The following is a 25,235-nucleotide window of genomic DNA, read 5'->3' on the forward strand; positions in this document are numbered from 1 at the left end:
TGGGCTGCCCCTTTGCCCAGAAGGTTGGAGAGAGATGCGTTGGTATCTGTCCCGGTTCATTCCAAACAGTTCGGTAACACAGGACGCTGTGTTTTATGGGCTGTTCCCCAGGGCACACACCGAGACAGATATCACCTGCGGCTGGAAGACCATCAACTCGGTGAAGAAGGCCCTTTGATCCACCCGAAACATGCTGGTCTTCCAGCTGAAGGAACTGTCCACGACCGAGTGTTGCCTTCTGGCATACTCCAAGGTCCAGGAGTACGTGCTGCAGGATGCACTGAGGCGAGGTGCGACGTATGCAAAGGCTCTATGGGGAAAGGCCATGATTTAGAGCCCTCCCGTCATTGTACACCGAGGGGCTAGAATCAGTTAAAAAACCCCTCGGGCAGAATGTAAAATGATAAATGAACATAACAAAATGTACTGTATCCGTAACTGGTAACGACTATAATGCAATGAGGCACCCCAGGGTGCCATGAACTGTACGTACAATGTATGGTGCTTAACTGCATTGATTGTACCGGGATCATTGAACTGTACTGAATGTACTATTGCAAATTGTATGACCTGTATTGTGTTGTTTGAAGTATGACTTGAAATTGTGTTGTATGTACCTTTACAAATTTTATGAGTAAAGTTTATTTTGAAATATAAAAAAAAATGTCTGTCTCCCAAAAGTTAGAAATTTAAATTGTCTGAGAGCAGGAAGGGGGAATCTCTGTTCTCTAAACATTTAAAGTAAGGTCAGCTAAGTTTACAAATTGTCCAACCGATCTCCTGAGCACTTTGCAAACCAGGTTTGACACTGTACTGGATTCCCCTGGTGTGAGATTACCTCCTCAAGGGAGTCACACATCGCTTTGCTCCAGTCAAATTGGAGCCTGACTCAGGACTAACACTGCCAGTTTAATGTCAATGCAATGGTGAAATCATGTCACACTGACACTAAACTTGCAGTGTAAAGGATTGGGTACCTGCTATTGGAAACAAATTAGAAAGACACCTGCAACTCCCAAGGGAACATCTGAATTACATCTGACTCACATCTACAAGGAATGCTTTAACTCTCTCCATCAGTGACTCCAATTGACCAGGCCAGCAACCACCTGTCGTACATATCAGCTTGAACCTTTTGGTCCTCACTGGCCTCATTGCTGCTACATATTGCAATGACTTAAAGAAAAAGGTTGGTGATACAATGGGATAATAGCCATTTTACTAATGAAAGGCAGGTCGTCAAGAAACTTTTCCAAATGAATGCCAACCTTTATCCTAATACATCTACTTTAGAAATACAAGTAAACAAACAAAATTCAAAAACTTACCTGCTGGTTCATGTTCACAAATTTGTAAGAGTTTGGAAAGAGGGAATGGGAAACACAATGCAGTACTGGCTAGCCAGTTGAAAGTAGTTCCAGAGGACAATGGTGAGAGAGATGGGGCAGTTAAATTTAAAAAAAAACTTGCATTCACATGGAGCCTTATTACATGAAAACATCTGAAAGTGCTTCACGCAATGAATTACATTTTATTTTTCTGGAGTGCAGTGACCGTTGTTGTGTAGGCAAACACAACACCCATTCTGCCGCAGCAAAGTCCTGCAAGCGACAATGAGAAAAATGACTGGCTAATCTGCTTTGTTTCTTTTGATATTGTTTATGGAGAAATATTGGCCAGGATACTGGGAGAACTCTTTTCTGAATAATGCTGTTCTCTGAACAATGCCATGGGATATTTAACACTCTCCTGAATAGGTGGATGGGACCTTGGTTTAACCTCTGACATGAAGGGCCGCAGCTTCAATAATGCAACACTCCTTCAGTATTAAACTGGAGCGTCAGCTGAGTTAATGCATTCAAGCATTGGTGCAGGGCTCAAACCCAGAGCCTTCTGATTCAGAGGTGAGCAAATTAAACTAAGGCTGCATTTATATTGGTGCTCGTAGGGTGTCTGTGCCACCAGCTCCTGAAGCAGTGGTCCTATACAACTGGTGGCAACTCCATCATAAACCTGTTGATTCACCCTGGACTTTAGTCTTAATGAATCTGGTACCTATAGAATCATAAAATCTTACAGCACAGAAGGAGGCCATTTGGCCCATCATGGTTGTGCCGACTCTTTGAAAGAGCTATCCAATTCGTCCCATTACTCCGCTCTTTCCACATAGCCCTGCAATGCCTTTGGCTTGCCACTTTATTTTTATTCGTTCATGGGATGTGGGCGTCGCTGGCGAGGCCGGCATTTATTGCCCATCCCCTAATTGCCCTTGAGAAGGTGGTGATGAGCCGCCTTCTTGAACCACTGCAGTCCGTGTGGTGAAGGTTCTCCCACAGTGCTGTTAGGTAGGGAGTTCCAGGATTTTGACCCAGCGACGATGAAGGAACGGCGATATATTTCCAAGTCGGGATGGTGTGTGACTTGGAGGGGAACGTGCAGGTGGTGTTGTTCCCATGTGCCTGCTGCCCTTGTCCTTCTAGGTGGTAGAGGTCCCAGGTTTGGGAGGTGCTGTCTAAGAAGCCTTGGCGAGTTGCTGCAGTGCATCCTGTGGATGATACACACTGCAGCCACAGTGTGCCGGCGGTGAAGGGAGTGAATATTTAGGGTGGTGGATGGGGTGCCAATTAAGCGGGCTGCTTTGTCCTGGGTGGTGTCGAGCTTCTTGAGTGTTGTTGGAGCTGCATTCATCCAGGCAAGTGGAGAGAATTCCATCACACTCCTGACTTGTACCTTGTAGATGGTGGAAAGGCTTTGGGGAGTCAGGAGGTGAGTCACTCGCCGCAGAATACCCAGCCTCTGACCTGCTTTTGTTGCCACAGTATTTATATGGCTGGTCCAGTTAAGTTTCTGGTCAATGGTGACCCCCAGGATGTTGATGGTGGGGGATTCGGCGATGGTAATGCCATTGAATGTCAAGGGGAGGTGGTTAGACTTTCTCTTGTTGAAGATGGTCATTGCCTGGCACTTGTCTGACGCAAATGTTACTTGCCACTTATCAGCCCAAGCCTGGATGTTGTCCAGGACTTGCTGTATGCGGGCACGGACTGCTTCATTATTTGAGGGGTTGCGAATGGAACTGAACACTGTGCAATCATCAGCGAACATCCCCATTTCTGACCTTATGATGGAGGGAAGGTCATTGATGAAGCAGCTGAAGATGGTTGGGCCTAGGACACTGCCTTGAGGAACTCCTGCAGCAATGTCCTGGGGCTGGGATGATTGGCCTCCAACAACCACTACCATCTTCCTTTGTGCTAGGTATGACTCCAGCCACTCGAGAGTTTTCCCCCTGATTCCCATTGACTTCAATTTTACTCGGGCTCCTTGGTGCCACACTCGGTCAAATGCTGCCTTGATGTCAAGGGCAGTCACTCTCACCTCACCTCTGGAATTCAGCTCTTTTGTCCATGTTTGGACCAAGGCTGTAATGAGGTCTGGAGCCGAGTGGTCCTGGTGGAACCCAAACTGAGCATCGGTGAGCAGGTTATTGGTGAGTAAGTGCCGCTTGATAGCACTGTCGACGACACCTTCCATCACTTTGCTGATGATTGAGAGTAGATTGATGGGGCGGTAATTGGCCGGATTGGATTGGCAATGGAAGACCTGCACTTCGGGAACTGATGGTGCAAGCACTCCACCCACACCAATATTAAAGCTGCTTAAGCATAATTGATTTATTAATTAAAATGATTGAAACCGTTTCTTTCAACAAGTCTTAATATCTATTGTCGCCTGGCTACAGCTACTAGTTCACAAACAGTTCACCAAAATTTCAATACAAATCTTACTGAAATTTTCAAATAAATAAGACTTATTCATTTTAATATTCACAAAGCTGCAGTTCCATGCAATGTGCTTTCAGAATCTACATATTTAAATTATAGAAACATTATGAGGTAGATTTTGGACTGGGCCCATTTTCCTGCTCAGACTCGTTGCTGCGTTACCAGTGCACGCCTAAACCAAATGGCATGAGGATCAATGGAAATTGATCCACGGGCCTCATCAGCACACTCCCTACGAACTGGTGCTGGTCACACTTCCACAGGCCCCACAAATTTACCAGTGGGACCAAAGATTGCGCAGATTGGGTGCAGGCCGTCTCACTGCTAAATTGGTATACCGTGCATCTGTTTTACACCTGAAAAACGGGCGCAATGCATACCAATTCCTGCCGCTACATGTCATCCTTCAAGTATATCCTACACAGTGTATGTGCTGGACATGATGTTTTACTTTATTTAAATATTGAAATTTCTTCTTTCGCCTTAATGATTGATTGGCAGATTTTGTAAACTAAATTGTATTGTGGAAACGGTTGTAAACTGTCTTGTACATTAATAAAAAGCTAAGTTACAAAATAAATGTGTTAAATTCTTCTTTCAGTGGCAGATGTTTTGCTAGCATAATGACTAGTCTGGTAAGGAGTCTAAGCTTTCTATAATCAATATGGGTGTGGATCCAGAACTATTCAAGTCTTTTGAAATCATTTAATTTGCATGAAACCTTGACCTTATCTGTCACTCCTTGGAAACAGAAGCACACCACTGTCAAGAATTTTGCTACTGTAACATCAAATGACATCTTTCAGCAGAACATGTCATTCCATTGCAATGAAAAACAGTGTATCCAGTATTAACCCTTCGAGCAATGAAAGACTTCTACAATTATCAGTTTTGAATACATTTAAGTTAATGAATAACTAAGAGTGAGTTACATAGTAATAACTTAATTGAAGTGTTCAGCAGACATCAAAGCAAAACTTTAGGCTTATAAATTGTAGTTGAACCCCAAGATTACATGATAGTGTTTAACTCACTTCCTAGTATCCAGTATTTGATACAAAATGTACATTGTATGGAATTTTTCAAATAAGATATAACATTTCCAGGTTTCTAGTTACTTTCTGAAGTGATTCAGTGCCAAACTACACTTTTAAAGGATGTTACTCTAATTTGGGACATCATTATTGCCGGTTTACCAGGAATGAGTCTGTGGTACATGATAGAGAAATTCCTTACAATGTACAATAGGAGAAATGTAAGTTTCCAATCATGAATATTACTTCTACAAATTTGCAATGGTGACTATTATAAATGAGAATTAGAGAAATGCAAAACCTCAGACCACTTGTAAGATTTTTGGAAAAAAATTGACAAAAAATGTAATCATATATTTTTGATTTTGGTGCAAAAGTGGTGCTGCAGTCCTCAAAAGATTTAAATAAGTTTTCTGCAGTTCAGGTTTTATTCATTATTACTCTTTCTAAACTACTTTAGTAAAGCCCTATAAATACCTGGGAGAGGGGGCATTCTTTTGCCAGTGTGCTCTGGTTCATTTCTTTCAGTAGTTCCTTCAGAGCATTTCTGACGGTTGTGTGTGTCCACTGTTCAGGTGGCAAGTCTTCCAGTTTTGGGCAACTGCATGATAGAATATATCATAAAAAGGGGGAAAAAAATAGGACATTTCAGGACTGGTTCCTGGTGCAACATTCCTTCAAGATAGACAGATTTCATTTGGCACATCAAGCAGATGCATCTAGAGATTGCTCTCAGTCTCCTGATTGTTCTGATTAGTTAATTACTTTATACAACACATCTGCTGTATTGATGCATGAATTATACATCAGCTGCATGTGGCGACTATTATTTCTTGTTACTTCTACCTTCTTGCTCCAATGCGTTTGGTAAAATAATTCAGGCATTTAGAGATGTGGGAGTTAAAGACAGAGATGAAATAATAATGATGCCATGCAATCGTCAAAGCCCGGGGACTTGCATGTTGTGACTAACCTGTGTAACTGAATTTTCAGTGTGACCACATGATACACATCCTGCAGCATGTCTGCTACTGTGGCATCCGGTGCGTCTGTCACATATGAGAGAGGGACTGGATTCCACTTCCCAACCTGGATCAGGCCTGTGACAGGCAGCATTAGGTAGAGTGAGAAACCTCAGCTGTTAATACACCTATAAGATGCTAATACTTTTAAACAGGCAATAAATCACATTTCCCAAATTATTTTGCACTGATTAAACATTATTTGAGATTTCCTCCATCATTTTTGAGTGTAGAAAAATATCAAAAAAGCCCAAATTTACCATAATCAATTAATATAAATGAGCTATTACTCTCCCTATGCCCTCCCACTAACTGGCTCATATTCACTTAACAACTGTCATTACTAGAAGCATAACCTCTTTTGCTTTACTAGAATTAAATAGACGTAAGATTCAGAGAAAAGCTAAATTAGAAAAAAAAAGTCTAATGCAAAAGTAGTTAAAATGTTTTATTATATTTTTCAATGTCATCATTACCTCTGTTAGAACCACAAATTGCTAATATTAAATATTGATGATTGGGAAAGTGTTTGAAATCATTATCTTTTTTCCCTGTTTGGATGATCAAAAGATAACTGAAGTACAAAATCTTTTTCCTCCCAGCAAAAAAACATTCATTTTTTTTGAAGATACAACCTACAACTCACAATTCAGTATTCTGCATATTTTTTGAATAATATTGTGTGGACAAAATGGTTCCATTAATGTGCAATACAATAAAATTATACCAACAAAATAAACACTCTTGTTATACCAACACTCCATGTCGAAATCAAAAAGGGCATTTATCTCTAAATAAAATGAATCCTTTAAATTCTGGATTTCATAACAAATTCTTATTTGTTTTCTACTGCAGCATCAAATTGGTAAAAAAAACAATGTCCTCTAATTTGATTGCCAAATTGATTTGGAGATATATACTGCACGTCGGAAATTTAGTAGTTTTCGATATTTTCTTGCTCAAAATTGCTATCACTATGTTAAGAAGCCTCATTACAATCAATGAATTTTTGGCATGGCCTTCTATATTTTTGTATTTTTCCTCTTTTGAGTTGTGAATATAAACGGATTTTTCATCATTAACACATGTTAATAACATTACCTGAAAAAACTTTTAATATTATTTTTGAAAACAGAGATATTAAACAAAACCTTTATAATTGGGCAAAAACTAAATATAACTTTATTCTAGATCAGGATGTAAATATGAAATGATGTACCTTTAGCCTGAGCAGCAGAACTATGGGAATATCCAAGAGAAAGCAGTGCCATCTCCACTAGTTGGTTAAACAGCATGTCCTTCCGTACCAGAACAAACTCTGCATGTTCTTCTTTACTTTCATATTCAATGGGACTTTCAAAATGTTCCACCACACAGAAAACAGGGAGCATATTTCCTACAAACAATAAGAAATGGCTTACATATTTATATATTGTATAGGAGGTGCAACTGTCATTCTAACAAGATTTATTAGTAATTATTGCATACTTATAGTAATCACCACAAATTTGACTATTTAAAAGAACATTAACACTGTATATTAAACCAAACGTATATATGGATCATATGTATGAGCACCTGAGGAGACTAGGTTGCCCAAGCACCCAAAAGTTACATTTTATGAGGTTAAATTTAAAAGTCCCTTCAATTCACTAATGATACTGGTCACCTGCTTAACTTTACAGAATGGCTAGTAGCTACAATTTTTAATGGGGAAGTAATTCATATGTGCTCAAAATCATGCACGGCACAAAAATTATGTTCTGTCTTTATAATGCCATATTATTATTCATCATTTCATTAGAGAAGGATATGTAAGATAGACCCACTTTTCTCTCCTAATGTCTGGTAGTTCTAAAAACTGTGTAGCATTTAGCATATTGACTAAATATGACATCATTAATTTCCTACCATCTTTTTTCCAAACTCTCATCATCTTCCTTCTTTCAAAGTGGATGGTCTTTCATGATATTTTACGTCACTGGCTGTTCCCTATTACTAATACTTGGCTAAATTTCCAGAGCCAGAAACTTTATAACCTTCTAGTATTAAAGCAGTAAGTGATGGTCACCGATCAGTTCTAAAAATACTCAATGATGCGAATATGAAAGGCAGCGTGAAGGTTTATGAGTCTATGTAAACAACACATCCGCTGTAAGAAGTAATCAAGTGTGTAGAATCCTTGTCTAAAACTGTACTGGCATCACAGTCTGCAAATATCACATAATGCCAGAGACAGCTGAAATCTTCTATTCAGGAATTTATGGCACTTATAACTTTGCAGGGATCATAAGACTGTTTGATTCTGCTCCAGTTTTTGATGATAAATGTTAATACACTCTGTTTGAAAACTGTAATAAATTATAATTTTGGTGCTTTTAACCTGGCTTCCTTTATATATATATGCACTTGGCTAACAATCAATAAATAGGGTAATCATAAGCAGAGGCCAAGGAATTTGCTGAAGTGCCTTTTTCCAGTTCTAATAGATAAAGATCTAACAATACAGACTGCTGTGTCCATTCATTTCATAAATAATACATTCCTTGTTGTCTGCAAATAGAGGAAAAATAAATGATTGTACGATAAATGTTATGGCAGCTTGAACAATAAATTCTGCTGCCTTCAAACTATTTTATTTTCATAAATATCCTTGCTTGTGAAAGGACTGCATACATTTAAACTGTGCTCTGAAGGAAATTTGCTTTGCAGTCAACTTTGCATTACCACGGGAATATTTAACCGTCTATATTTCTACTTTTATTTCTATATTTCTATACTAGTGAAAGCAGGTTGCACACACTGGTACCTTTTTTATTACCGATTTTCACCAGCTGGCCTGTGTGTTTGAGTGAGCCTCCAGTCACTTTGGCACCCATGCTACCCAGTCTGCTGCGGGTGGAGAGACTCCCATTCTGCTCCAAGCGGGGGATCTTAGCCGGGGGACCTTTAGGATCAATGAGATTGTTGTTTTTTTCTGAATTCTCCTTCACTTGCACTGTTTCACTGGGTTTTTCCATGCTCACCACCAACTTTCAGAGATTACCTACCAAGTTTAAAGAAAACCACTTCAAGATATTACTGAGGTCAGACTCAACAACAAATATAGAGGATTAATGTGGAATGTCCAGATTTTCTATCACTAGCCTCTTTTTTTAAGAATTAAGGTCTTCAAACCTTTATAGCATAATATATCCATGTAACTTCTCAGAAAGACAAAAGATGCAAATCCTTCAGAACAGGTTCCATGGATGTCAAAATGTAAGGGCAACTACATAATCTGGAATTAAGACTGCGATAGCCAGAATGTTGTCATTTTAGGTACATACATCCTCAAATGACAGAATATTCTGTAAAACCAGAATTCACTTCCCAAATTTTAGGTTCAGAGTTCAGACTTCAGGCTAGTGTACATCACAAAATGAATGGTCACATCTCGAAGTGTTCCAATTTTGACTTGGTACAAGATGTTTATAATTATAACCAAATGATAATACCCATCACAACACTATATTGGGATTTCTATTACTGTATGTTTTTCATGAACTACAGCAAATTCCACTTTTCATTGACTACTGTGACACAAGATCAGTTCTAAAGCAGGCATTCTCATCCCAACATCGCACTGATAACCTGCAGCCCACTATTTTCAAGCAAATAATGCACAGTCTCACCCTCAGCCTACTTTACAACTTTTTTCTGTGCTACCAGTTCCGTGCATTTGAAAAATTCCACTCCAGGATTTCACATTTACATTTATTTAGAAAAAAAAAGACAAAGAAACAAACTAACCAAAGCTGTATGGGTACACAAAAAAACGCTGTCGTTATCGTGTGGCATTTTTTTTGAAAAAACTACAGGAAATACAATTCCGATCGCAACCAACTCACCCACTTCTCTGCGCGGAGCTAAAAGCCAAACTTCCAAGGCATAAGAAAAATAGCAACTCTTCACTTCGGACTCTTCGAGAAAACTAACAGCCGGGCCGGTTGGTTTCTGGACAGTATATAAGCTCCGAAATTTTTTTTTAAAAAATCTTTAAATTGATAATTTTTTTTAATGATCGTCCTTGGATTTAGGGGCTGGAGAAAGGGGGAAAAGTGTCTAGTTGCAAAAAAAAAAAGAAGACACCTAATATTAAGATGAAAAAACGGAGCAACTTGGGACTCAAACGTGATATATATTTTTTTCAACCCCAAAAAGTCATTGACTTTTTTTTTTGTTGTTGTTTGAAAGTCCAGTGAAAGCTGTGGTGTTTAGTGGCGGTGTCGGCTGTCTCTGGGTTTCTCTCTCTCTCTCTCTCTTCCTCAGTCAGGACGGAGCCGAGCGGCTTCACATTAAATTATTAGTTGCTTTGAGACTCATCACTCCTCTCCTCTTCCCTTTCTCCTCTCAGTGGTGAGAAAATAACCCGTCAAAAACATCACGTTTTTAGGCACCGACAGTCCACCCGGGCTCTGCCTGTTTGGGGCTGCCTTTCGATTGCATCACTCCTTGTAACTGTCAGAGCAATTTGTTCAAGAAAATAATAAAAAAAAAGGAGAGAGAAAGAGGAGGGAGGACAATTTCCGGCTGGCGCGCAAGAATTTTTAATCAGCTTGATTACTGTAAGACGGCTCTGCATTTATTACAGATAATAATACCACATGATCAAATAATTATAGCACTGGCTCAGCCTCAGGGCTGGAAAGGAAGAGAGGGAGGAGGGGGGCGCGAGTCAACAACAAACAGGAGGAGCTTTTTAACTCGTCACTGCATGCCATCGGCACTGTCAGTGAGTGAGAGTGTTTGTAAGTAAAAGGCAATGATTGGGGGGGGGGGGTGGGGTGGGGGGACAGTCTTGACCGGAGCAGAAACAACATATAGTCAAAAGCCAACAGAACTGGAGATCATTTCATGCGTAAGACATGATAGCGTTTGTTCTGCGGGAGACGGCCAGATGGATGGTTTACACACATACTTGCACCTGCACACGGACATAGACCTAAACATACGCATAATGAACGCTAATATGCATGAAGATACAATATACGCATACTTAAAAAGGTATACACGTGTTTATATTTGCGTGCATTCATGATTATGTATATGTGCAGGTGTGTGTGTTTAAAATGCACATTTTAAAAACTCACATTTGCAACATTTTTTCTGTCTTTTTAACTACCTGTACGCTGCCACTGTCCTCTTGCTACTATGCTTCTTCTTTAAGTTGGGCAAGAAATTATGGTTTGGACCGTGGACTTCTCTCCATGACTGTCATCACTGAGGATCTGTGATTAGCTGACAGGTGTTGCTTTTTTCTGTGAGAGAGGGAAACCCTGCCCATCTCCCTCCCCTCCCCTCCTATCCTAAGATGGAACACTTTGCTGCCATACATTAAAACATCTGGCCAAAACTGGCAAAATTCACCCAGCGAGGGCAGACATGTTAAAGTTGAAGCTGGTATTCAAACTTATAATCATCCAACTGTACCCTGTAATTAAATTTTAAGCTAATTTTTGTATTACATTTATTTACCCATGTTAGATTTATTAGCCTATAAATGGGGAGATGGAAGCAACTTTTGTAAAAACAACTTTTATTGCACAAGATATGGATCTATGCAAAAACCTGAGCAAAATGTCACTATGGCTAAATTTAATGTAAATGTGCAGTATGAGTCAAAACCTCAAATAAGATCCATGGGAAACCAACATTTGACTGTCAGCATCAAGCAAATGTGCTAATATTGCAAATTGAATTAAGGGGCATAATTTTTCCATGTTCTTTTGACCATCACATGTATGCAGCAAACCTGCAATTCCTTGGACTCACACTGGTAGACAGATGAACAAGCAGAGAGAGACCATATGGTACAAAGTGATCCTGAATGTCTCTTTTGGTTATATGTATAATATATGATGCTCTGTAATGCCGGAGGAGACAAAGTGTTGTGAAGCAAGAGTCCCCTCTAATAAGCTCCAAAACTTTGTGAGTTTCTGAAAAGTTACATACAAATAAGTACATTTAAAGGATAATTAGACAGCATAAAATGAGTAGCTTATTCTAAAAATAGAAAATGCTGGAAATATTCAGCAGGTCAGTCAGCATCTGTGGTGAGAACTGATGAGTTAACATTTCAGGTGTAGATTCTTCATCTAACTCATCTTTTCTCTCCACAGATGTTGACTGGCCTGCTGAGTAATTTCTATATTTGTTTCAGGTTTCCAACATCTGCAGTTTTTTGCATTTACATTATTCAAAACTTTGTTTTGGAGTTTTAAATAAATAACAAAATGAATCACAATGCCTTGGAGCTTTATTTCATTCATATACCTGAACCTTGTTGAAATAAATTAACTACAAACTTTTTCTATGTTCCTCGAAGCAGCGTTATTATAGTCAACAAATAGGCTCAAACCTTAGCAAGAAGGATCAGTGATAAGAACTCTTCCTTTATTGGATCCAAAAGAGTGCTGTAACAAGTTTGATTACTATATATAAGTGAAACAATGATATGTGGATGGCTGTTGTCATAAACAGATGGATAGTAAAATCCATCAAGTGCAACGTTCCCTTCTCTACCTCCCACCTGTCAAAAAGAGAATTTTTTGGAAGTTGCTTCTGTTTTTTTTATGTCTATCTGTAGATTTGGATAACTTACTATCACCATAGAAACTGCACTAGAATCCAGAATCATACATGTGGTATGAATGAATGCATTCACAATATTTGAAAATTATTCCATAAGTGACCAGACCTTATAACGCATGAACAATGAAGTCATGAGTAAGTCATGTAGGTGAGGTCACACACAGAATATGTTTGGACATATGTTCAATATTCTATTTGTGGCTTAGCAATAACAATATTCAACACTACTCACTGAAGTTTTTGAAAACCCTGACAATGATTTATTTCTGCTTTAAAATAAGATCTTTTCACATCCATTTATTTAAACAAAAGTAGAATAAAACAGTAACAAGGAATATGCTCAGTAGCCATGGGATTTCATAAGATGCAAGTAATCCTTGTGCTAGTGCATTTGATGATCTTCAATGCCTAGGGGGCTACTTTCGGGACGTAAATTAGGATATGTTTAATCGCAAACAAAAGGTAAAACATGTGGGAAAAATTGGCACTCTTTGACCACCTTAACCTATGTAGGCAAGAAATAGAGAGGGAGTCATTACACCTGACAGACAGAAAACTAGGTATTTACAAAGAGACAAAACACCATTTAGTGGAGACAGGAAATAATTACACATAAACATGACATGCTTCAGGCCTGATCTAACAGAGTATCCAGCTTGCAGTATGGGCATCAGCCAAAATGCAAACCTTAACCCCTAGCATTCTGGAAAGTCTCATTACATTTGGACTGTAACCAATATACTCCTAGAAACATTCAGTTTTAGACTTACACTTGCATTATGTGTTTAATTCTAAAGCTCAATCCATTTACTAACATAGACTCTAGCTGAATTTAAACAATTTTAAAAGTACATAATTTTGCAACATTAATATTTTTCAACCATGGATTGTAACACTTTATCAAAATATACTTAATAAGACCAAAGAAAAACAAATGATTACACATGAACATATTTAGACAGAATAAGCAACATATCACCTAATTAGTAGAATTACTGTTGCACAAATTTAATACTAGAGGGCCACAGAGAGGTGGCATTATATGTGATTTTCCTAAAACTATCATTTGAAAAGGTTAAGCAAAGACAAAGTTCAGGCCTGTATTAACTTGATCAACTGAGGGCAACACTCAGTTAGATCATATGTTTTGAATGGCCACCTAATGTTTTACATTAATGTTTTTAAAAGAAAGGTGGACACTTTGGGCAATTAATTGCTTCTATTCTAATCCCTGGTCAGTGTTTAGTTAGTTGATCTCAGCTGGGGCAACAACAACTTACATGGATTTAAGGCATCTGACATGCAGGAAGACAACTCAGAGCACTTTACAATAAGGAAGAAAATGATGCAATGGACACTGAACATGGAAAAAGGGGGCAATAGGATAGATGGGGAATCAAAGCATGGTATAAAAGGACGATAGTGGTTTTTGAATGCAAGGAAGTAGGTGGCAATAAGGACGGAATGGGTAGAGAATTCCAGGGGCCAGGACCGTAGTGACTGAATTAGTCACCTTCAGTGGTGTAGTGAGCGATGAGGAGAAATCTGGTGTTAGAGGAGCAGAAGGTGCAAAGCAGGAGAAGATCACTAAGGTAGGATGGGTTTATGCCATGGTGAGATTAGAAAACAAGAACAAGAATTTTGAAACTGACGAGTTGGGGTACTGGGAGCCAGTGGAGCTTGGAGAGAACAGAGTGATGAGACTGTGAAAGTTAATGCAGGTGCGGACATGGGCTGTGTCATTTTGGATGAGTTGAAGCTCCAAGAGAATTGAGGCAGGGAGGCCAGACAACTGAGTGTTGGAGAAGTCAACCCTTGAGATGATGGAGGCATGGACTAAGGTTTCAGCAATGGAAGGGGAGAAGTGGGGTTGAGGCAAGCAATTTTCTAAAGGTAGAATAAAGTGACTTTGGTAACAAAGTGGCTGTGGAGGAGATAGATGAGAGTGGGGTCAAGCAGGATGCCAAAGTTCCTCATCTCCTAATAGAACAGGGATAGAGGTACTGCAATTAGCTTCTGTAGCTCTGAACTAAAGAGGGAAAACATCAGGTCTGGATTCCTGCTCCTGACTCCTGCTGGAAAGTGCACGAGTATGAAGACTGAACGAGGACAGGATTGGGCTTGCCTGTGATGCCCTCCACAATTGCTGACACTGTCTAGGTTCAAATATGAACAATGACTACTTGGGTGGGGTATTGGAGGGCTTGCCAGTGCTCACTAAACCATCCACCAGAAAACATTAGCATCTTCAGTAGAGAAGGGAAGAATTTTTTAAAAATTATATTTAACTCACAAAATTGTCCTTAAAGATGCAAATTACCTGAAAGCTTTTATTTTAGTATTATTAAATATTAAGATATATTATGGATATAAATATGAATATCATAAAATATAACCAAACAGAATCCCCAGATATTCAAAGATCTCACCCAGATGACATCTGGTGAATAAATTCAAAAATGGCTGGCAAAATAATTACCTAGATGAACTATTTCAGGGCACTGCTCTTACGAAATTTGAATGGAATATTTAAAAGTCTTAGTTTCCCTCCCTTATTTCCTTTTTTTGACTCCTATTCTTAATGCATGGACTCTTTGCAGGGGTATGGTTGTGTGGGCGCCAGCTGCTGTTCATTTGTGAACCTTGCGTGTCAGCGGGCTATTCAACAATGGGGACATCACAGCCAAATTCATTCCTGTCCTCACCAGAAATCCACATGGAAGTATTTCTCACAGAACTCACTAAATAGTGATCAAAAGTGAGTACGCTGGCTGTTTTTCACTTTCTTAAACTGAGGTCAATCGTAGCAGCCCAACTGCCATTCCTGTTGAGATGAACTAACTCAGCAGAGACCTGGATCAAATCTCGGATCTTCCTGGATTGTATAGCTCAATTATTCACTGGGAGTCTGAACCATCAATATTGAAAAGTCTCAATAGGTGATCCACTGGCACTTGTAAGCCTATTAAATGCATTTGTTTGACTATAAGTTCCTGTTGTACACAAATCCTGAGAGTTTAACAAAGCAGACATTTTTTTAATTGTTTCTAAGTTATGGTTCTTTTTCCTGTCAGGTCAGATTCAGTAACATACATGTCCTTTTTCAGCGCACACTCTTGCTTATGTCAAGGATATTTCACATATGTTGCAGACAGATACATCATATTGCCCATCATTACAATGGAGCCAATATTAGAGTGAACTAGCTGTGTTGATGATGGAGGTATGACAATTCCTTTGTCTAGTTATTCAAGTAAGCACAGAAACTATGTAAGTGCCATATACCTACTGTGTAAATAGCACAAAGCTCATGGAGAATACACATATCAGAGTCAGTCTTTATGTGGTCTATACAGTACAAAGTCAGTAATCCAAGGTGAAGTGTTGCACAGAGAAAGCTGTTCTTCAAAAAAAACCTTAGATTGTGCATCAGCAAGGATTTCTACCCCTGCTGCACTTGTCACAAATTATAGCCAGTGATTAAACCCCCCCCCACCAAACCAAATGAAAATCCCATCTTTCATGTTCCTAGGACTTTGTTATTCTTCAGCTTCTTAGCACAAATTCACAAGATAATTATGGATTAGGGAGACCATTCAGCCCATCTCAATTCATCCGTCCAGAAGCACTCTACAGCCCCCACATCACAATTGTTACTTAAATGATACCAGGGTTTTGCCTCCATTACTCTATTCAGGAGTCCATTCAACTAGCCAAATCACTCCAAATTTTAATTCTATTGAATTTGTTTCCACTTAATCCTGCCATCCCACACTTAAATCGTTTCACTGGACTGCAGCAGACGATGTAAGTGGAAGTGGCATGTTATACATAAGTAGGTGCAAATTAGAGGTCATTAAAGAAGTCATTTGAATTGAACTGAGATCTAATTTTGGTTTATTTAGAAGAATTTCTAGGTTCACTAGATTGATTCCTGGGCTGCGAGGGTTGTCCTATGAGGAGAGATTGAGAAGAATGGGCCTATATTCTCTGGAGTTTAGAAGGATGAGAGGTGATCTCATTGAAATGTATAAAATTCTTAGTGGGCTTGCCAGAGTAGATGCTGAGAGGTTGTTTGCCCTGGCTGGAGAGTCTAGAACTAGGGGTCATAGTCTCAAGATAACGGCTCGGCAATTTAGGACCGAGATGAGGAAAAATTTCTTCACTCAGAGGGCTGTGAATCTTTGGAATTCTCTAGCCCAGAGGGCTGTGGATGCTCAGTCATTGAGTATATTTAAATCTGAGATCAATAGATTTTGGACACTAAGGGAATCAAGAGATGTGGGGATAGGGCGGGATCCTATTGAATGGTGGAGTAGGCTCAAGGAGCAATATGGCTTACTCCTGCTCCTATTTCTTATGTTCTTATGTTCTTAATTAAAATTTGTCCCAATTTGGACCACTTCAGATTTGGATACTTCAGACATGGCCTCTTTTAAAAAATAAAAATATTTTCTGTTACATTTAAGTTTTGCACAGTCAATCACAGAGGTTGTCAATGATTGTAAATGACTGAAAAGTAGATGGTTTTAATTTTTGGTGGTGGGGGGGGGGGTTAGTGCTCATTTAAGTGAGGAATATCAGTGCTGGGGAATAGAACACCCTTGCAACCCAGTGTCAACATCAAACCCCAAGGTCAGTTATACACAGCCAGAAGCAGAAGTAAAGCTCCCTCTACTCTGTCCATTGATTATACCTTATTTCCAACCATGGAAGCCACCTCCTACTGAACCACTGTGATATTTCCATATTTCCATTTTTCACACCAGCCATCCTTATGGGTTTACTGAGTGAGCCTGCCAGCATATTGCCAATTTGGCATCCCATAGCCATTAGTTGCTACACTTGCCTGTTTGAGACTACCCAAACTCATTCACATATGATCCTTAAAGTCAGTGGAAAGAGAAAACATTCATTCCATCAGTCTGGCCAGATTTTGAACCTAAGCCTCAAAGATGAAAGGGTAATGTACTAAACTAATGCACCGTCCAGTCCTCTTTAATTTTTAACTGTTATTTTTCAGTGATACTTAGTGGTTTGTGTCCATTTTGGAGGTGATTTAATAAGGGTAGATATCTGTTCACTAGTGATTGTGGAAGGGTATACAGGTATACTCTCTGTTGTGATAATATGTCCAGGTTCCTGTGTTATAACAGTAGAGAAGACAAGCGTAAATCCTAATCCTTAGGATTCCAATGCTGGTGGTGGAAGGGTGGAGAATGTGTTGCTTTCCTAATAGTCTAATAGCTTTATGCATCTGAATCCTTGATTATCCAGTGGAGAATCTTCTCTACTGAGCAACCAGTTTATAACATCTGAAGTTCATATTCAAAGGCTCTGAACATGAGTTCCTTTAGACTCAAGGTCTTAATTTACCGTAATGCTCATTCCTAGTCAGTGCACATGTAGCCATTTTAAATGAAATGCCAAATTTGCAAAACAGAGCGTTAATAACAACTGGTCACAACCTGCACACTTACGCAGACATATGTGAATTGAGAATGATAGTTAACAGTGTAAAATATAAAAAATAGAAATATTTGTAGTCAAATTTATATTAAATAGGAATTTAGATCCTTGTCATGTATGTTAAAAATGTAGATATTACTAAATTAATATTAACTCTACAATCTAAGGTTATCTATCAGCCCTATATTTGTATAATGAAGACGTTATGCCAAACATTTGCACAACATGAAAAAAAATAGAACTCCAATACTTCAATGCATTATTTGTGGATTGGATTATACACTCCATATATTAAGCTATTAGGAAACCTGATTCTGATACAGTATTTCCTGAATTCAAGATTCCAGGGTAGACAACAGCATATCATTGGTCAGTATCCAAAGTATGCCAATCCGTCTGCAAAAACTGTTTATTATGCTGTGTGAATTCTGCTTATAAATAAATATATCTGGAGTTTTGAGGTGTAGTTGAATTTAATCCTGCATGCAATTAGAGGTCTCCTTTCATTAATTGAATTCAAAAAGTCAATGTATTCTGTAAGTTGTCATCTAATGTAATGTTTAGCTGCATGAATTAGATTTGATTTGGCATTCTAAAGCCCTGATTTCGAAAGGTGAAGGATGAGAATGTTCACGATGCACAAAACTGGGCATACAATTATGTTTCTTTCCAACCCTTTTGTCCAAAACTCCACTCCCTTCCCTCAGTTACTTTTTTTATCGACTCTGATCATTTACTTTCTGCACCACAATCTCTGAAATGCCTTCCTTTTTCCCCAGCCAAGGGTTAGTCCTATCTGTAATTAACAGGCTCCTGGACCTCATTCACTATATTTCCAGATACGGGATTTAAACAGCTACCAGATCATCTTCCATCACTTTTCCCATCTACAAGTACGAACAGCAAACATATGTTCCCTTCCCCTCTCCGCTTTCCAGAGGAGGAATTCACTCCCTGATACCCTTATTTGTTTTGCTGTCGTCTCAATTTATGGCTGCCCTCCCTTTTCAGTTTTCCATGCAATCGTAGCAGGCGCATTCACCATTTTATGCTCTTGTCTTGGGCCCCAATTACTCCTTCCTGTGAGCTGGTAATTTAAATTTTCTTTGCCCAATCTAGCATACTGTATTTACTGCTCAGGTGCAGTCTCCTCTACCAGAAGAGACCAAACGAAGATCAGTTGACGATCTTGTTGAATATCTCTGTTCTATCTGCAGTGTGATCCTATGGCTCATCACTTCAACTCCTCTTCCCAAACCCACACAGACCTTTTTGCCTTTGGTTCCCACTTTCCTGCCTATTTTTCCCATTCACGACATTCCTTTCCATTTTGGAATTTTCTTTAACTTCCCTTTTTCTTTCTATCATTTCACTGCCTGAGACATTCTTTGTATATTATCCAACATTTTTTTCACCTCTTTCCAACATTTTAAATACCTGTACAGAGGTATTCAAGCCTATTATCTGTATCTTTGTGATTATTGTTAGCACAACTGACTCTTGATTTTGCCCTCTGTCTCTCCTCCCTTTGTTTTGCTGAATCCTTTTAAAGATTTCATTTACCTTCCAGTTACTAGTTCAGACAAAGGATCTATACCTGAAACGCTAACCTGTCAGTTCACTTTTTCAGATGCTGACCGACCTGTTGTGCCTTCCATCCTTTTCTATTTTTACTGCAGCCAAGATTAGATTAATGGAGCAATACAAAAGCTAAGCATTGTTACTGAATCCATCATATCCGGTCTAGGTTGCTTTTTAGTATTGACTGTAAAGACAAAATATAAATGTTGCCTCCATTCTGTGGTCTTTGATTGGAACGCACATCAAGCAAAGCTGGAGTAGCGACTATCCTTTCTAAGGCTGGCTGTGCCTAGCCAATTAATTCACTCTCGTGAAAACGTTTTTTCTTTCTTTCTTACTCATTCCTCTTTCAGTCTGTCACCTTTACTGTATTGCTCACTTTATTTATTCATAATGCTACTGCTTACTTTTCATTTTCCTTGTTTTGATTACTTTCCATATTCACCGTTGCTGTCTCTCTTTCTCTTCAGTTGTCTTCATTCTGTTTCTAACTCTGTTCTTGTGTCTCTGCAATCTCATGGCTTGACCACTGCAGTCTCCTAGCCTTGGGTCAACTCACCAACCCCAACCATTATTGCGTGGGAAAAGAACGCTCGCTTCCACCACTATTACAGTATTATTTTATCTATATTTTAAATGAATTAGGAGTGACTGAAACAGCTCGAAATCACCACCAAAATATTATTGAGGTATGTCTTCAAGCCAATATGTTTGAACTTGTTACAGATACAGAGATAGAAAGAAAGGGCTAGTAGTGCTTCCTTTAAAGCCGCCTTAAAAATCGAACATGTTTACATACGTTCCACCAAACCGTACTTCCATCAGTACCGATGTAAAAAGGATCCTTTGGGTATCACCAAGTTTGCCACTTTGATGGAATTCCTCTTGTTGACAATTTCACCGAAAAAAAATCTGCGTGAATAAACTGGAAGGCTGACTTTTTCCGGTAAAATTATCGACTGGAATAATGTATTACCAAGCAATTAAATAAAATTACTTCTTAAATAAATTGTATTTATTTCATGCGCTGCGAAAGGCAACTTACGTTAGAAACTGACTAACAGAATTTTCCCAACCACGCTTACTTGTATTAAGTAAACTAAACAGATCAGCCCCACCAGCAGAATAATAACTATATCCAATTATGGATATCTGGTGTTGAGTTTGGTGTTACTATAATGTCTGATTTAGGTTGGGTACTAAAGAACAAAATTATATAGAGGCCTATACTGCATGGAGACAAAGGGTTAACTAAGACATCAAGTGATACTGTGCAACACAATGCCTCACCGTGGGCAATGTGTCACCATGGGCAACGCCTCACCGTGGGCAAAGTCTCACAATGGACAATGCCTCATCATGGGCAATGTCTCACCATGGGCAACGCCTCACCATGGGCAATGTCTCACCGTGGGCAATGTCTCACCATGGACAATGCCTCACCATGGGCAATGTCTCACTGTGGGCAATATCTCACCATGGGCAATGTCTCACCATGAACAATGCCTCATCGTGGGTAATGTCTCACCATGGGCAACGTCTCACCATGGGCAATGTCTCATCGTGGGCAATGTCTCACCATGGGCAATGTCTCACCGTGGGAAATGTCTCACCATGGACAATGTCTCATGGTGGGCAATGTCTCACCATGGGCAACGTCTCACTGTGGGCAATGCCTCACCATGGACAATGTCTCACGGTGGGCAATGTCTCCCCATGGACAATGCCTCACCATGGGCAATGTTTCACTGTGGGCAATGTCTTACGTGGATGCTTTCATGGCAGGATGGGTAGTGCAAGTTAATAGGCCTGCATAGCATCAAGGCGTAATCATTACCATCATCTTCGTGCTGCATCTCTGAAAAGGATTACTGTTTTCAGGGAGATTCGGATTAGGACTCCCAGTCTAAGAAGTTTTTTTAATAAACGAGGTAGAAGAGATGCTGCAGCGACTGAGAACAGAGATTGTGACAGGCTGGTCTGTACGAGGGTATGGTTGGCTCAGGGGAGAGATTGCATTAGCCTGTGGGTAGAAACACCTAAGGTAGAAATTAGGCAAATCAAAATTGAGGAAGGGACAGTACAGGCTAAAGACAGCAATCCTTGCAGGCTAGTTCCAGAGCCTTTTGTATGAGAACAACGAATGTGATCGTCTATAAAGGAACTAAAATAGCCTGGGAGACAAGAGTAAATGTAGATGACCTAACCTGGAGGAACAGTTGCTTGTGAGATGTATATGATAGAAGGGCTATTGTGTAGATTAGAGGGGCCTGTTTTTGTTTATCTTGTACAAGTCTAATATTAGTTGTTTTGTTTTATTACATTTCAACGTCAGTGCGGCCGTTTTTACATTTGCAATATAATACTATTTGGATGAGATAGAATTCATTGGCGCCTATGCATTGGTTAGGTAGGTCAGATCAGGTAAAATGCTGAGACATTTATTTAGTTAGTAGAGAAGGTGGCTTAAATTTATTTAAAAACCCGTAATAATACGTGAAAAAATATGACAAATGTTGCACAATAATAATTTGCCACTCAGCTCTTAGCAGAGTGTTGATACAGATTAAAAGTCAACGACACAGTGTTTACAGGTAGCGTCCTCCTGTCCATAATATAGAGTTTAACCTGACATATGGTACATCAGAACATAGGAAGAACTCAATAAATACTGGACAGGTTAATGTGAGCATATCCCCAGTAAAGACTACAATTTCATTCTGCTGTGATCCACATTTTGACATAGTTACACATTTCAGACAGTCACTCCATATAAATGCCACACACTCTACTATATCAATAGTAACTACAGTGATATTTCATACAGACTGATTAATGTTAGAGATCCGGAGGTGGATCGTTTCCTTTCTGTACAGGTGCAACATATATAAAGAGAATCTAGCGGCGGTAAAAAAAGCAAGGTTTTTACAGTTTCTTTTAGTATGTAATTAAACCCACAGAAGAACTCACCTCACATCGAGTGTTTTCTTCGGGTTAGCCGATTAAAAAGTAAATGTGGCTCCAGGACATGTCAACTCCGAGTGGCTACCGAGCTATCCCCTACATTCACAACAAGCGCACATAACCGTACACACACACATTCTTCTCTGCAATATAACCAATGTCATATTGAAAACAATTTCTCACAGATTAAAGTGGTAATTGTTGCTACAAAATCACCCTCACCACAACTGTACACACAAGACAGCCACAAATCACAAGGCGCTTTCCAACAAAGGTAAGTAACATGCTTAGCCCAGTAAACAGTACCTTAGAATTGTCGACACATTTAAAGTTCTTGCTTTCTCCCCCCAAAAATAATGTGTAGATAATAAACCGGAGCGAATGCTCTGCTTTCGCCTCGATTAGTAAGAAAATATGTCCGAAGTCATGAGACTTAAAGAACTGATCTGCGAAAACTTCTCCCGGATCAGCGTCTTGTGCGGTACACTTCACAGCAGATGAAAAAAACAAACGACCATATCAGTGTGGTACGCGGGGTAAGTGTGGGACGTGTCTGGTACAGTTTATTCACAGGAAATCAGCCTGGCGAAATATGCAAACACTTCCAGTTGTCGTTATTTGTTGAATGGAGGTGAACCGCAACAGGAAAGGGGGTGGCGATGCCGAGCTTTCAGTACAGCCATCCCGAGGCAGGCGCACCTTCCGCGGGGTGGGAGAGAGAGAGAGAGAGCGGCGATTAGCCCTCAGGACAGTCACAGCCACTCCGACAGCGCACTGTTAAATCCCGCAAACCGCCTACCCAAATGATCGGAGCACTTTGAACACATCCGCGCCGAGCAGAAACTGAAACTAGCAAAGAAGGTTGGCTGGATGTTTTAGGTGGGGCAGAAAGAGCATCGCATCATTTACAAGGGAAATTCGTCACTCTCAATTAGAAAAAAAACTGCACCCGGCTGGAAATGCGTTAAAACAAACACACAAAAAAGAGGGTTAGATTGTTTTAACACACCGTGGTTTAGTTTGAAAGTGATCGGTTGCAAAGCGAATGCGTTTGAGAACAGGGCTCGCCTTGGGTTCTTGTAATCTCACAACAGGAGTTTTACTTCAAAACCCAGTAACTTGAAATTGGTAGTTCAGAAATACTTGACCTTAACACACAACCTGTGGTGCGAGACAGCAATCTCCGACACGCACATAAACTGTTCTGTTTACTCGTATATTTGGTTGAGTGCTACAACATTTTTTCTGCTCTTCGGCTATTTTTATTTAATATATGCACTCTCTGTGAGGAAGAAACAGAAGCAAGAAATGAAAACCAGCGAATGCTATGTCGGTAGTAAATAAATGGACATTTCTAGTTTCTTTACACTCCAATGACTTTGAACTTTTTGAAATCCTCAGCAAAATACTGGGGATGCTAGAAATCTGAAATACAAACAGAAAATACTGGAGAAGCTCAGCAAGTCAGGCAGCATCTGTGGAGAAAGAAACAGAGTTAACGTTTCAGGTCGACTGGTGCCTAAAGCTAAAGGTCAAGGTACATTCATTTTGACAGCAGGAACAATGTGAAGTGTGGGCCAGTCACAAGAGGCAGACAACACAGGGAGGGCTTATTCCCCCCTCTGCCTGCCAAACCAAAGCTAACTTTAAGAGTAACACGCTTTAGATTCGGCCTGCCTGTCTCTCCCTGATGAGCTGCAAGGGCAGCGAAACTGGTGGCAGCAGTTCCAAAAAGGAACAGTGGATGGCAGCTAAAGGTCAAGGTACCTTTGACCTGAAACGCTAACTCTGTTTCTTTCTCCACAGATGCTGCCTGACTTGCTGAGCTTCTCTAGCATTTTCTGTTTTTATTTGAAATCCTCAGTTTCATTGAATCTGAACACTAACTTCTCCACTGAGGGGCAGGACTGATAAGATCAAGTTCCGCTTACCAGAACGTTTGATACATGCACCTCTTTTCTCCATCTTTTCCCAGGGCCCTGAATCCCTCCTAAATGTAAGCTTATAAAGGATTTGTTTTCCCTCTTTCGCTAGCTTCAGTGCACCACAATAATTTAAGGTGACATTGGACTTTTTTGTCCTGTAATCTGGTCCATTAAGCACCCACTAATGACTCAGGAGCTTTATACAGTGGTAATATGTTAGTAGCTTATTCTCATATATAAGAATAAAATATGTTTTCTTATTAATTCAGCAGCCCAAATTCCTTATTCTAAGTGGTATAGTTCTGTGTAATTGGGATACCAAATAAAGTTGGTACAGGTACTGGATTAATAGTGTAGTCTGATTTAAATATTGCGCCTCTAATGATACACTAATATAAGTTATTTGTTATCTTTACTGTGTACCATGTTCAGTTCAGTTAGCAATAGCTGGAACGTGAATCCCTGATAGGGGAAAACAAAACATATTTTATCATCAGAAATACTTGTACTGTGTCCATCTTGAGAGTGGGGTTTTGTAACGAGGAGGAAAGAAAGCAAATTGGCGTCATTTCCGTGTGATTTAGACAAGTGTTTACTACTTCATAAATATGAACAACTATAGATCGGGCGGTTCCTGTTGTCGAGACCAGCTCCTTTGTCTTAATAAAACTTATCAACCAGAAATTATTCGTATTGGCTCGGGTTGATCATTGTATCAATTTAATGATGACTGTAGTGAACTTTTGTTTTTATTCTGTGCAGAAATAAACTGCCACGTGTTGTAAAATAGTGGTCTTCGACCCAGCTGTAGCAAGTGAACAT

At 39.5% G+C, this 25,235-nt stretch overlaps 1 protein-coding gene across 5 annotated transcripts in view; it reads right to left on the reverse strand.

Annotated features, from left to right (window-relative positions):
- The window catches only part of LOC137342267 (DNA-binding protein SATB1-like), a 123,482-nt gene extending 100,319 nt beyond the window's left edge, over nt 1–23,163 (reverse strand). The window contains exons 1-5 of one of the 5 annotated variants that reach the window (XM_068006133.1): nt 22,795–23,163; nt 8,651–8,887; nt 7,061–7,237; nt 5,793–5,919; nt 5,297–5,420 (exon numbers count right to left, since the gene is read on the reverse strand). In XM_068006133.1, coding sequence (XP_067862234.1) covers nt 5,297–5,420; nt 5,793–5,919; nt 7,061–7,237; nt 8,651–8,861 — 639 coding nt within the window. In that variant the 5' untranslated portion in view covers nt 8,862–8,887; nt 22,795–23,163. Of the gene's footprint in view, nt 1–5,296; nt 5,421–5,792; nt 5,920–7,060; nt 7,238–8,650; nt 8,977–9,731; nt 10,479–22,794 lie in introns of those variants that run through there. The other 4 variants (XM_068006141.1, XM_068006172.1, XM_068006163.1 and 1 more) reach the window with 4 other exon arrangements.
- Nucleotides 23,164–25,235: the final 2,072 nt, after the last annotated feature.

This window comes from Heptranchias perlo, chromosome 2 (genome assembly GCF_035084215.1).
Source record: "Heptranchias perlo isolate sHepPer1 chromosome 2, sHepPer1.hap1, whole genome shotgun sequence".
NCBI lineage: Eukaryota > Metazoa > Chordata > Chondrichthyes > Hexanchiformes > Hexanchidae > Heptranchias > Heptranchias perlo.